Genomic DNA, 12,844 nt, shown 5'->3' with positions numbered 1-12,844 from the left:
TCAGCCACGGGAGAGAAATAGAGAGAGGAAAGCAGTGAGAAACTCAGCCACGGGAGAGAGAGAAATAGAGAGAGGAAAGCAGTCAGACACTCAGCCACAGGAGAGAGATGAGAGAGGAAAGCAGTGAGACACTCAGCTACGGGAGAGAGAGAAATAGAGAGAGGAAAGCATTGAGACACTCAGCCACGGGAGAGAGATGAGAGATGAAAGCAGTGAGACACTCATCCTCGGGAGAGAAATGAGAGAGGAAAGCAGTGAGACACTCAGCCACGGAAGAGAGAGAGGGAGAAAAGCAGTGAGACACTCAGCCACGGGAGAGAGATGAGAGAGGAAAGCAGTGAGACACTCAGCCACGGGAGAGAGATGAGAGATGAAAACAGTGAGACACTCAGCCACGGGAGAGAGATGAGAGATGAAAGCAGTGAGACACTCAGCCACAGGAGAGAAATGAGAGAGGAAAGCAGTGAGACACTCAGCCACGGGAGAGAAATGAGAGAGGAAAGCAGTTAGACACTCATCCTCGGGAGAGAAATGAGAGAGGAAAGCAGTTAGACACTCAGACATGAGAGAAAGATGAGAGAAGAAACCAGTGAGACACTCAGCCATAGGAGAGAGAGAAATAGAGAGAGGAAAGCAGTGAGACACTCAGTCACGGGAGAGAAGTGATAGAGGAAAGCAGTGAGACACTCAGCCATGGGAGAGAGAGAGGAAAGCAGTGAGACACTCAGCCATGGGAGAGAGAGAGGAAAGCAGTTAGACACTCAGACACAAGAGAAAGATGAGAGAAGAAAGCAGTGAGACACTCAGCCATGGGAGAGAGATGAGAGAGTTATAGAGATAGACATGGGTAAACAGAGAGAGAGACAGTGAGCGAGAGAGAGAGAGAGACAGAGAGAGAGAGAGAGAGAGAGAGAGAGCGAGAGAAAGAGAGCTAAAGCGATAGACACAAGGAGAGAGAGTGAAAAAGAGGAGTTCATGCCAAAAAGGTACTCTGGTCTATAAATACAGAGTGAAACACTCACAACATCAATAACAGCCCTGTCAACATCCTAACGTTCTCTATCGTTAGCCCAGGGATCGCACCGGATTGGTCGGTCTCATGGGGCGAGATCTCCCTGACTTGCTGTATTGGTCTGTTTACCGGACTGATCTGCCAGTCTGTGTCTCTATCCCTCTTTTTCTCTCTTCCCTCCACCCCCCTCTCGTCTCCTCCTCCTACTCTCCTGTCTTCCACTCCACTCCCCTGACTGTCTGTGCCCCCATCCTTCTCTCTCCATCTCTCCATCCTTTCATCTCCCTCTTGTCCTCCTCTCCTGTCTTCCCCTCTACTCCTCAAGAGGTTATTTATAGAATGGCTCCGGATGCATCTCTCCTCCTCTCCTCTCCTCCACTGCTCTAGGCCCACGCTGGTTTCCATCTTGGGCAAGGATTCTCTCTTCTTTTTTTTTTTCATTTCATTCCTCTCTTTCTGTCTGTGTCTGTCCCCTGTTTTCTCAATGGGGTGACGGATTCAAGGGACACTGCACCTTTTACATTTTTTCCTTCCCTTTTTCACTCTCTCTTCCCTATAAGCTCCTCTGATTCTATTCCCCTCTCTCTCTCTCTCTCTCTCTCTCTCTCTCTCTCTCTCTCTCTCTCTCTCTCTCTCTCTCTCTCTGTCTCTCTCTCTCTCTCTCTCTCCCTCTCTCTCTCTCCCTCTCTCTCTCTCTGCCTCTTTCTCTCTCTAATTTCAAAGGGCTTTATTGGCATGGGAAAGCATATGTTAACATTGCCAAAGCAACTGAAGTAGATAATAAACAAAAGTGAAATAAACAATACAAATGAACAGTAAATGTTACACTCAAAGAAGTTCCAGATGAGATGTGCAAATAGTTCAATTACAAAGGGAAAATAAATAAACATAAATATGGGTTGTATTTACAATGGTGTTTGTTCTTCACTGGTTCAACAGGTCACAAATCTTGCTGCTGTGATGGCACACTGTGGTATTTCACCCAGTAGATATGGGATTTTATCAAAATTGGGTTTGTTTTCAAATTCTTTGTGGATCTGTGTAATCTGAAGGAAGCATGTGCCTCTAGTATGGTCATACATTTGGCAGGTGGTGAGGAAGTGCAGCTCAGTTTCCACCTCATTTTTTTGGACAGTGTGCACATAGCCTGTCTTCTCTTAAGAGCCAGGTCTACCTACAGTGGCCTTTCTCAATAGCAAGGCTACATTCACTGAGTCTGTACATAGTCAAAGCTTTCCTTAAGTTTGTGTCAGTCACAGTGTCAGAACAGGTATTCTGCCACTGTGTTCTCTCTGTTTTAGGGCCAAATAGCATTCTAGTTTGCTCTGTTTTATTGTTAATTCTTTCCAATGTGTCAAGTAATTATCTTTTTGTTGTCTCATGATTTAGTTGGGTCTAATTGTTTTGCTGTCCTGGGGCTCTGTGGGTTCTGCTTGTGTTTGTGAGCCCCAGGACCAGCTTGCTTAGGGGACTCTTCTCCAGCTTCATCTCTCTGTATGGGATGGCTTTGTTATGGAATGTCTGGGAATCACTTCATTTCAGGTGGTTGTAGAATTTCAACGGCTATTTTCTGGATTTTGATAATTAGCGGGTATCGGCCTAATTCTGCACTGCATGCATTATTCTGTGTTTTACGTTGTACACAAGGGATATTTTTGCAGAGTTCTGTAAGCAGAGTTTCAATTTGGTGTTTGTCCTATTTTGTGAATTATTGGTTGGTGAGCAGACCCCAGACCTCACAACCATAAAGGACAATTGGTTCTATAACGGATTCAATCATTTCTAGCCAGCCACACCGCTCTTCCTCAAAAGCTGTATCAATTACATCATCAATTACATCAGCTTGATCTCTAATGACTGTTTCCATGGCGAGGTCAAAGGTCAGGGAGGTCAGCAGTGCATCTAGTCCATTGCCCACGACTAGAGAGAGAGAGTCTGTTTTCTCATCCTGTCAGACTGAGGAAGCCTGCTAGGTATTAGTCTGGTGAATCAGCTGGAGGGAGAGAAATAGTACCCACCCCCTTCTCCTCTTCCTCCTCCTCCACACACACACACACACACACACACACACACACACACACACACACACACACACACACACACACACACACACACACACACACACACACACACACACACACACACACACACACACACACACACACACACACACATACACACCACCCCCTTCTTCCGGCAATGTATTCATAGCAGCGCTAATTAACAACTCACCATGGATGAATGGAGCGAAAGAGAGAGGCAGAGAGAGGCAGAGAGAGGCGGAGGGAGAGAGACTCCTTCTACATGGTGAGGCCCCCAGCGCAAACACAGCCGTGAGTATGTGTGCTTGTGTGTGTGCCAGGGCTATCCCACATCTGGACTGTAGGTCCTCCTCTATGACTAGCCTGCTGGAGATGAGATTCCACTTCCATAGTCCGAGACAGAGGCCAGCCAGTTCACTACAGTTAGCTGCCACTAATAATCCACTATGACAGCCTCTGTCTAATAGCAGTGTGTGTGTGTGTGTGTGTGTGTGTGTAGTAGCTCCCCTTGTGCCTACTCCAAGGCTGGCATAATGGGGGAAACACCATGCTTCCTGCACTCAGCATCCCTCCCTCAGCATCACTCCCAGGAGAGACAGGCATGTGACGTGATGTGTTTGACTCCAGGATAGGAAGATAATTCCTGGGTAGGATGTACAGGCCATTAACGATCAATGCTGTAATATTTTCCCCTTTGGAAGGGTGTTTGGAATGCTGTAATAATGTCATTCTAACTGGAGGGTTCAAGAAGAGGGAATCAAAAGGAAGGACGTTGGCTGGTTTAGTCATCAGTAGCAAACCCAGAACTATGTAGACTGAATAGTCAACTGAGAGTTTTAAAAGGTGAGCCTAGAAAAAAGAGATGGTTTGAGATAAAGTGAGATAGAGCGTGAGAGAGAGACCTGTTGCCTCAAGAAAAGGGCAGCCAGTGAAGAACAAACACCATTGTAAATACAACCCATATTTTTGTTTATTTAACTATTTACACAAGAGAAAGAGAAATTGAGAGAGAGTGAGAGAGAGAGTTAGAGAGACACATTGAGAGAGAGAGAGAGTTAGAGAGACACATTGAGAGAGAGAGAGAGAGAGAGAGTCTGAAGTTTACATACACTTAAGTTGGTGATATTAAAACTCATTTTTCAACCACTCCACAAATTTCTTGTAAACAAACTATAGTTTTGGCAAGTCGGTTAGGACATCTACTTTGTGCATGACACAAGTCATTTTTCCAACAATTGTTTACAGAAAAAAAGAACAATATCAAAGGACCTTCTGAAGATGCTGGAGGAAACAGGTACAAAAGTATCTACATCCACAGTAAAACGAGTCCTATATCGACATAACCTGAAAGGCCGCTCAGCAAGGAAGAAGCCACTGCTCCAGAACCGCAATAAAAAATCCAGACTACGGTTTGCAACTGCACATGGGGACACAGACTTTTTGGATTAATGTTCTCTGGTCTGATGAAACAAAAATAGAACAGTTTGGCCATAATGACCATCGTTATGTTTGGAGGAAAAGGGGGGAGGCTTGCAAGCCGAAGAACACCATCCCAACCATGAAGCACGGGGGTGGCAGCATCATGTTTTGGGGGTGCTTTGCTGCAGGAGGGACTGGTGCACTTCACAACTTAGATGGCATCATGAGGATGGACAATTATGTGGATGTATTGAAGCAACATCTCAAGACAGCAGTCAGGAAGTTAAAGCTTGGTCGTAAATGGGTCTTCCAAATGGACAATGACCCCAAACACTTGATGATTGAGATGCATATGGTCATCGGTGAACAGGGAGTATAGGAGGGGGCTGAGCATGCACCCTTGTGGGGCCCCAGTGTTGAGGAATAGCGGAGTGGAGGTGATGTTTCCTAGCTTCACCACCTGGGTGCGGGCCATTAGGAGGTCCAGGACCCAGTTGCACAGGGCAGGGTTCAGACCAATATGCTGCCCACCCAGAATGCTCTGGGGCAAAGGGACCCCCAGCCAACCCCAGAACCGTATCAGACTACAAGGGGCTGCTTCCCAATTTCACACCCTTTTCCAGAATTGTGAACTTGCACACTCTCTGTAATGGATGTAAAATCATTTGATTGGTGAAAGTATTGACTGGAGAGAGTTTCACCATTGTTAAGTGAAGTCCATGTCAGAAAGTGTGCAAGTGCACACTTCTGGATAAGGGTGGATAATCGGGATGCAGCCGTTGTTTCTGAAGCACATTCCTGTCCTCTATTCCCCCCATCACGGCGAACATATTGCACGGCCCCTCTCCTGCCCTGCTCACCATATCTCCTTGTCCTCCTTTCCCTTGGCCAGGCTGTGTTCACTCCACTGTGTTCATGGGTGAGTCTGTAGTCTGCTGCTCACCACCATGGAGAGATATGTCATAGACACCATGCCTGGCGTTCAAAGCTGTTCACAAATACTGCTGTATGCTTCAGAAACAATTAAATGTATTTATGGTTCGTACTCAAATAGTAGTTTTCTTTAATTAGTTCAGTGCTTCAGGGGAGCATGCCATGCATATTGCTTTCCAAACAGAGTCTGGGTGGTTTGGTTTGGAATTGTCAAATCCCATTTTGATATAACTTCAGTGTTTATTATGTAATGTTAATTTCCCCCTGACAGATAAAAGTACATCTGTTTTTCCCCTAAATTTACCCGGACGCTAACCCCTGCCTTTTAGAGAAAGATCAATCCCCTAGTCAGATAAAGCCAAGTTGTTATCTACTGTCCTCTCTAAGAACACTAACAGCTGGTTCTCTGACACACCATGGCACCAGGGTGTTAACGCGGGCAGTTTTTCCATGACTACAGGCCGTGCACTCTCTGTTTCTGACAGCTGTTCCCATGGCGCTGGTTGTTGCCTCAGGCGCTAGCCTTCAATTGGTCTGACAGATTCCACTCAAGGGTCAATTCAGTGCCACCGCCGACCAATGACATCGCTCGCTTCGCATTACTTCCTAGTTTGTCATATAGATAAAGAGCATCATTGACTTGAGCATCACCACCTGTAGATTTGTCTCCATGTGTTATGATGACAACACCGGATTATATTTCATATATCACAGATGCTGAATTGATATGAGGATTTAAAAGAGTTTCGATTCCATTGATGCTTTGACGTAGGGCCTCAAGGCTATAATATGTTAAGAACAACCTTCAAACAGTCCTTCACACAGCTTTTGAAATTAAAAATAGCTTGCTACATTAAGAAATGTACAACACAAACTGTTCTGAAACACATTAATGTGTAGTCTCTCATATCATTCAAACTTGATGACCTTTGGATCCTTAACCTTGAAGAGGGACTTTGTGGTGGTCATAGCAGCCTTATGTAGCATCAACATTACCTATGAGGGTGGTCATAACAGCCTTATCTAGCAGCAACATCACCTTGAAGGTAGTTATAACAGCCTTATGTAGCAGCAAAGTCACCTTGAAGGTGGTTATAACAGCCTTATGTAGCAGCAAAGTCACCTTGAAGGGGGTTATAACAGCCTTAGGTATATGTTCACGTCATGGAATAATCTCTGTGGTATCACCTGGCCAATCTGTGTGTGTATTGTCACCTCTCTGGCCTAGATCCAGTCTTGGGTAATGTCATTGTCACCTTGACATTCACGTCATGGCTTAATCTCGATGTGTGATGTCACCTGGCAAGCCAAGATCGTCCCAAGTCATTTCCCTGTTCCAGCTCCCCTGGACCGCAGTCTGCTATATCTCTGCTAGGCAGGAGGACTGTAGACCGGGAGGCGTAGCATTAACTACACTTACCTGCTACTTCTACGCTCTTTCAGCAGACTTTCTGAAGTCTTTCTGAGGACCTATGACGAGGCGTTATGTGTGATATGTAGAGAGTTGTTTTTGAGTTTTCTGAAGAGTCTTCCTGTGGATGAATACGGGATCTTTCCAGAAACTTCTATGCGGTCATTCTGAAGCCATTTTGAGAAAATCTGAATTGCCATTTTAGGGGTGTGAAAAGGCCTATCTAAATAGTATTTCTGGCAACTTATAACTCTTCCTTTCTTGGGCGCTATGAGCAGGACATGGTGGAAGACTGTTAAATGATTTCTACGACCCAGTGTTGTCGACATCAGATCGGGAGTTGTGTGTTCGTCCTGTTACGCATTCTGAGGTCATAGGCTATACACACAAGGAAATGGCTGTGTTCCGCATAAACAGGTGACTTGTCTTATTCAATCGTATTTTCATAATATGGCATAATATCATAAGATTGAAATATTATTGTCATATGTCAGTCTCATTTGGGTGAACACTCTCAATTGTGTAAACGTCTCAGTTGGTATTCATTTGGTTTGGGAAAAGGCCAGATTTTGTTATCTGAAAAGGGCAAGCACCTTGAATGCAGTAAATTGAGTCATGTACTGGCATATTCCCTCCAGAAATGTGTTATTGTGTTTTGGGGTAAATCCTGTCTGCCCTTGTTATGCCAGATGTCAGGGAAGTCTTTAATGGCTAGACTAGAGAGACACCTTTGTCCCCTGGCTTTACTGAAGACAGGTCAGGACCAGATTTCAAAGTTTGACTGTCAATTAAGTTATCAGGTCTCTCTCTCTCTCTCTGTCTCTGTCTCTGTCTCTGTCTCTGTCTCTGTCTCTGTCTCTGTCTCTGTCTCTGTCTCTGTCTCTGTCTCTGTCTCTGTCTCTGTCTCTGTCTCTGTCTCTCTCTCTCTCTCACGCACGCACACACGCAGGCACACACACACAAACACACACGACGGTAATTAAATAGACTGGCTGGGTCCTGTAAACGAGTGAAATCATATGCTAATGTCCTTTGACAATATTGTTGGGGAGGGAAATGTGGGAAGGGTTTTCAGTTTTCACAGTTTTTTGCAATTCACAAATGAGTTATTTTGGTTCCTGGGAAAGCAGAGGCCGAGAGAGGGGGAAGGAGTGAGGAGCCTCAACATTGATTTTTTTATGGAGTGATTTATTCACAGATAGATACACTCCTTTCATCTGTTGTTTTAATTGGTTCCTGACTGTTTCCCTGCAAAATGAAGTAATGTAATCATCCACACTTTCAGAACATGTTATTGAAACAAGTGGTTGTTGATAGCAAGCATAGCTAAATCTAACATATTCACCATCATTATTATCTGTCCAGCTGTGAAAAACTGTGCTTAAGGTCAAATTTGGGTTTGTTTTCGAATTCTTTGCGGGTCTGTGTAATCTGAGGGAAGTATGTGCCTCTAATATGGGCATACATTTGGCAGGAGGATAGGAAGTGCAGCTTATTTTCCACCTAATTTTGTTGTCAGTGTGCACATAGACTGTCTTCTCTTGAGAGCCAGGTCTGCCTACGGTGGTCTTTTTCAATAGCAAGGCTATACTCACTGAGTCTGTACATAGTCAAAGCTTTCCTTAAGTTTGTGTCAGTCACAGTGGGCAGGTATTCTGCCACGGTGTACTCTCTGTTTAGGGCCAAATAGCATTCTAGTTTGCTCTGTTTTTTTGTAATTTTTTTCCAGTGTGTCAAGTAATTATCTTTTTGTTTTCTCATGATTTGGTTAGGTCTAATTGTGTTTCTGTCCTGGGGCTCTGTGGGGTCTGTTTGTGTTTGTGAACAGAGCCCCAGGACCAGCTTGCTAAGGGGACTCTTCTCCAGGTTCATCTCTCTGTAGGTGATGACGTTGTTATGGAAAGTTTTGGGAATTGCTTGGTTTTAGGTGGTTGTAGAATTAACTGCTCTTTTCTGGATTTTGGTAATTAGCCCCCCCCCCCTTCTCTCTCTCTCTCTCTCTCTCTCTCTCTCTCTCAATTCAATTCAATTCAAGGGCTTTATTGGCATGGGAAACATGTGTTAACATTGCCAAAGCAAGTGAGGTAGACAACATACAAAGTGAATATATAAAGTGAAAAACAACAAAAATGAACAGTAAACATTACACATACAGAAGTTTCAAAACAGTAAAGACATTACAAATGTCACATTATATATATACAGTGTTTTTACAATGTACAAATGGTTAAAGGACACAAGATAAAATAAATAAGCATAAATATGGGTTGTATTTACAATGGTGTTTGTTCTTCACTGGTTGCCCTTTTCTCGTGGCAACAGGTCACAAATCTTGCTGCTGTGATGGCACACTGTGGAATTTCACCCAGTAGATATGGGAGTTTTTCTTTTTTTTGTTTTCGAATTCTTTGTGGATCTGTGTAATTTGAGGGAAATATGTCTCTCTAATATGGTCATACATTGGGCAGGAGGTTAGGAAGTGCAGCTCAGTTTCCACCTCATTTTGTGGGCAGTGAGCACATAGCTTGTCTTCTCTTGAGAGCCATGTCTGCCTACGGCGGCCTTTCTCAATAGCAAGGCTATGCTCACTGAGTCTGTACATAGTCAAAGCTTTCCTTAATTTTGGGTCAGTCACAGTGGTCAGGTATTCTGCCGCTGTGTACTCTCTGTGTAGGGCCAAATAGCATTCTAGTTTGCTCTGTTTTTTTGTTAATTCTTTCCAATGTGTTAAGTCATTATCTTTTTGTTTTCTCATGATTTGGTTGGGTCTAATTGTGCTGTTGTCCTGGGGCTCTGTTCACAAACACAAACACACCCTACAGAGCCCCAGGACAACAGCACAATTAGACCCAACCAGGACCAGCTTGCTTAGGGGACTCTTCTCTCTGTCTGTCTGTCTGTCTGTCTGTCTGTCTGTCTGTCTGTCTGTCTGTCTGTCTGTCTGTCTGTCTGTCTGCCTGCCTGTCTGCCTGCCTGTCTGCCTCTCTCTCTCTCTCTCTCTCTCTCTCTCTCTCTCTCTCTCTCTCTCTCTCTCTCTCTCTGTCTGTCTGCCTGTCTGTCTGTCTGTCTGTCTGTCTGTCTGTCTGTCTGTCTGCCTGTCTCTCTCTATCTCTCTCTCAATAAAAACACAATAGGCATATGAAAAACTTCTCTCCTCCTCTCTCTCCTCCCTCCCTCAGGACGCTGCACCAGCAGTTTGAGAGTTACAAGGAGCAGGTGCGTCGCATCGGCGTGGAGACACGGCGCCAGCAGCAGGGCCAGCACAAGGACGACGCCCCAACTTGCGGCATCTGCCGCAAGACCAAGTTCGCCGACGGCTGCGGACACCACTGCTCCTACTGCCAGACCAGATTCTGCGCCCGCTGTGGTGGACGCGTCTCCCTGCGCTCCAACAACGTGAGAAGCCGTTAAGAATCCCTGCCTCCACCCCTTCTTCTTCCTTCCATCCCTTCCCTTCCCTCTGTCTCCGTCACCCCCCCCCCCCCTCATCCCATCCCCTTGTTCATTTGTTTTGTCAAGACGGCTGCTTTTATGTTGTCTGTGTTGGCGGCTGGGGCTCTGTCACACTTTGTCCGGTCAAAGTGTATTGGAGTTGTTGTTGGAGCTTCAATCCATCCTCAGGTGTGTCACACTTTTGCAAAAATGGCGACCCTCTAATGTAAAACCTAGGAGCACCTAGTATGTAGTCCTTTACACAGAATGGACAAGCTGCCAACCAGAAACACTATTCAGCGTTTACAGTATTGACACATACGCTGCAGTTCCCCTCAACATCCCTGTAAATAAGACAGTCGCATTCCCCAGAGCCCAAACCCTGTGAATGATACAGTGTTGGTTCTAGTTGATTTAGTCTAGCTCCCCAGAGCCCAAACCCTGTGAATGATACAGTGTTGGTTCTAGTTGATTTAGTCTAGCTCCCCAGAGCCCAAACCCTGTGAATGATACAGTGTTGGTTCTAGTTGATTTAGTCTAGCTCCCCAGAGCCCAAACCCTGTGAATGATACAGCGTTGGTTCTAGTTGATTTAGTCTAGCTCCCCAGAGCCCAAACCCTGTGAATGATACAGCGTTGGTTCTAGTTGATTTAGTCTAGCTTCCCAGTGCCAGAGGAAGCGTGCGGTATGACATGCGGCGGCATCCATACTCACCACACGTGGCCGTTATTTTAAGCCCAAGTCCCGCTCCCCCCCATGCCATCTGGGTCTCTCGCCATCTCATGTCCAGCCCAAGAGTGAGGCCCTCCTCCTGGGTATCTGACCTGACTGTGGGCCCTGGTCCTTGGGCCTGCTGGGTGCCAATCTGTTCCAGATCCGCTAGGCCCAGCTGGAACCCAGACTCACACAGGGAGCAGGACACAGGATCAAGCTTTGGCCGAGACTGTGGACTTATTATGGGATAATTCCATTAAATGAATTATGGATAATGATAACCGGCCACTAGTAGTGTTGTCTCTATTAGAAATTCCATCAACATGGAACTAAATACTACAGTGAAATAATGGGCTAGGAACTCAAATCAATAGTAAAGTATGCCAGGAATTAGTTTGAGCACTATTGAAGTTTATTTCAAAGGTATTTTGAAGTAAGGGTATTTTTGTGTAGGCTGTAATCTATGTGTGTAAGGGTATTTTTGTGTAGGCTGTAATCTATGTGTGTAAGGGTATTTTTGTGTAGGCTGTAATCTATGTGTGTAAGGGTATTTTTGTGTAGGCTGCTGTTGTATTGTGTGCGTATTACAGCCTGTGCTTGTAGGCAGTGTAGAATGGAGAGATGTCTTCTGACCAACGCTCTCTCAAGTGTTACTTCCTTCCTTGATCCCCCATCCTACTTCCCCCTTCTATCTCCAGCCAAGCAGAATAACAGGATTAGTTGAAATGGTAAACTTTGTTTTATTACATAAAACTCTCCCTCCTATTCATGTTTTCCGGTTTAGCTCAACACGTCGGTGTACCTCATGTCAAATTTAAGCCCAAGCACTTCATGCATCTCTCCAGTGCTGAGTCGGTCAAAACAGACATTTGTTTGACAGGGCGGATGCTAAGCAAGTTTCCTTACATTACTTCAGTTTGTGTCACTCATGTCAAACAGGCTCAACTCTTTGCATTACTTAAAGATGCGCTCTCAAACCTTTGTATAATATCAGCCAGTAGTTTTGAAAGTGGTGCTCACGAGCCAAAACGGGTCCCTGTTTTTTTGTGTGCTACGTCATCCAATTGTGTACTACATCATCCATTTCATGTGATAGGTATGATATCATACGAATTTAGCAATTTGTGTGATATGTTACAAATACAATTCATGCAGCATGTTACAAATTTGTTGTGATTAAGATCCCAGAGAGCATTTTAACCTCTAATAGGATTCGTGGGTCCCCCTCGGGACGGTTGAGCTAACGTGGGCTAATGCAAATAGCATGAGGTTGTAAGTAGCAAGAACATTTCCCAGGACATAGACATATCTGATATTGGCAGAAAGCTTAAATTCTTGTTAATCTAACTGTACTGTCCAATTTACAGTAGCTGTTACAGTGAAAGAATACCATACTATCGTTTGAGGAGAGTGCACAGTTATAAACTTGAATAGTTATTAATAAAACAATTAGGCACATTTGGGCAGTCTTGATACAACATTTTGAACAGAAATACAATGGTTCATTGGATCAGTCTAAAACTTTGCACATACACTGCTGTCATCTAGTGGCCAAAATCTAAATTGCAACTGGGCTGGAATAATACATTATGGCCTTTCTCTTGCATTTCAAAGATGATGGTACCAAAAAAAATCATGTTTTTTTCTTTGTATTATCTTTTACCAGATCTAATGTGTTGTATTCTCCTACATTAATTTCACATTTCCACAAACTTCAAATTGTTTCCTTACAAATGGTATCAAGAATTTGCATATCCTTGCTTCAGGTCCTGAACTACAATTAGATTTGGGTATTTAATTTTAGGCAAAAATTGAATAAAAAGGTCTCTTAAGTTAGCAGTAGCTTTAATGTATTTTCCCACCCCTGCAAATTAAAATTAT

At 44.4% G+C, this 12,844-nt stretch overlaps 1 protein-coding gene across 22 annotated transcripts in view; it reads left to right on the top strand.

The window, feature by feature from the left end:
• The window catches only part of LOC109877968 (regulating synaptic membrane exocytosis protein 1-like), an 89,496-nt gene that overhangs the window by 23,697 nt on the left and 52,955 nt on the right, over positions 1–12,844 (top strand). For 21 of the 22 annotated variants that reach the window (XM_031798946.1, XM_031798919.1, XM_031798942.1 and 18 more), the window contains exon 2: positions 9,997–10,213. In XM_031798946.1, the coding sequence (XP_031654806.1) occupies positions 9,997–10,213 (217 nt within the window). Of the gene's footprint in view, positions 1–6,750; positions 7,235–9,996; positions 10,214–12,844 lie in introns of those variants that run through there. The other variant, XM_031798931.1, reaches the window with a different exon arrangement.

The sequence above is a fragment of the Oncorhynchus kisutch genome, linkage group LG20 (genome assembly GCF_002021735.2).
Source record: "Oncorhynchus kisutch isolate 150728-3 linkage group LG20, Okis_V2, whole genome shotgun sequence".
NCBI classification, from domain to species: Eukaryota; Metazoa; Chordata; class Actinopteri; order Salmoniformes; family Salmonidae; genus Oncorhynchus; species Oncorhynchus kisutch.
This window is presented reverse-complemented; position numbering and strand designations above follow the sequence as displayed.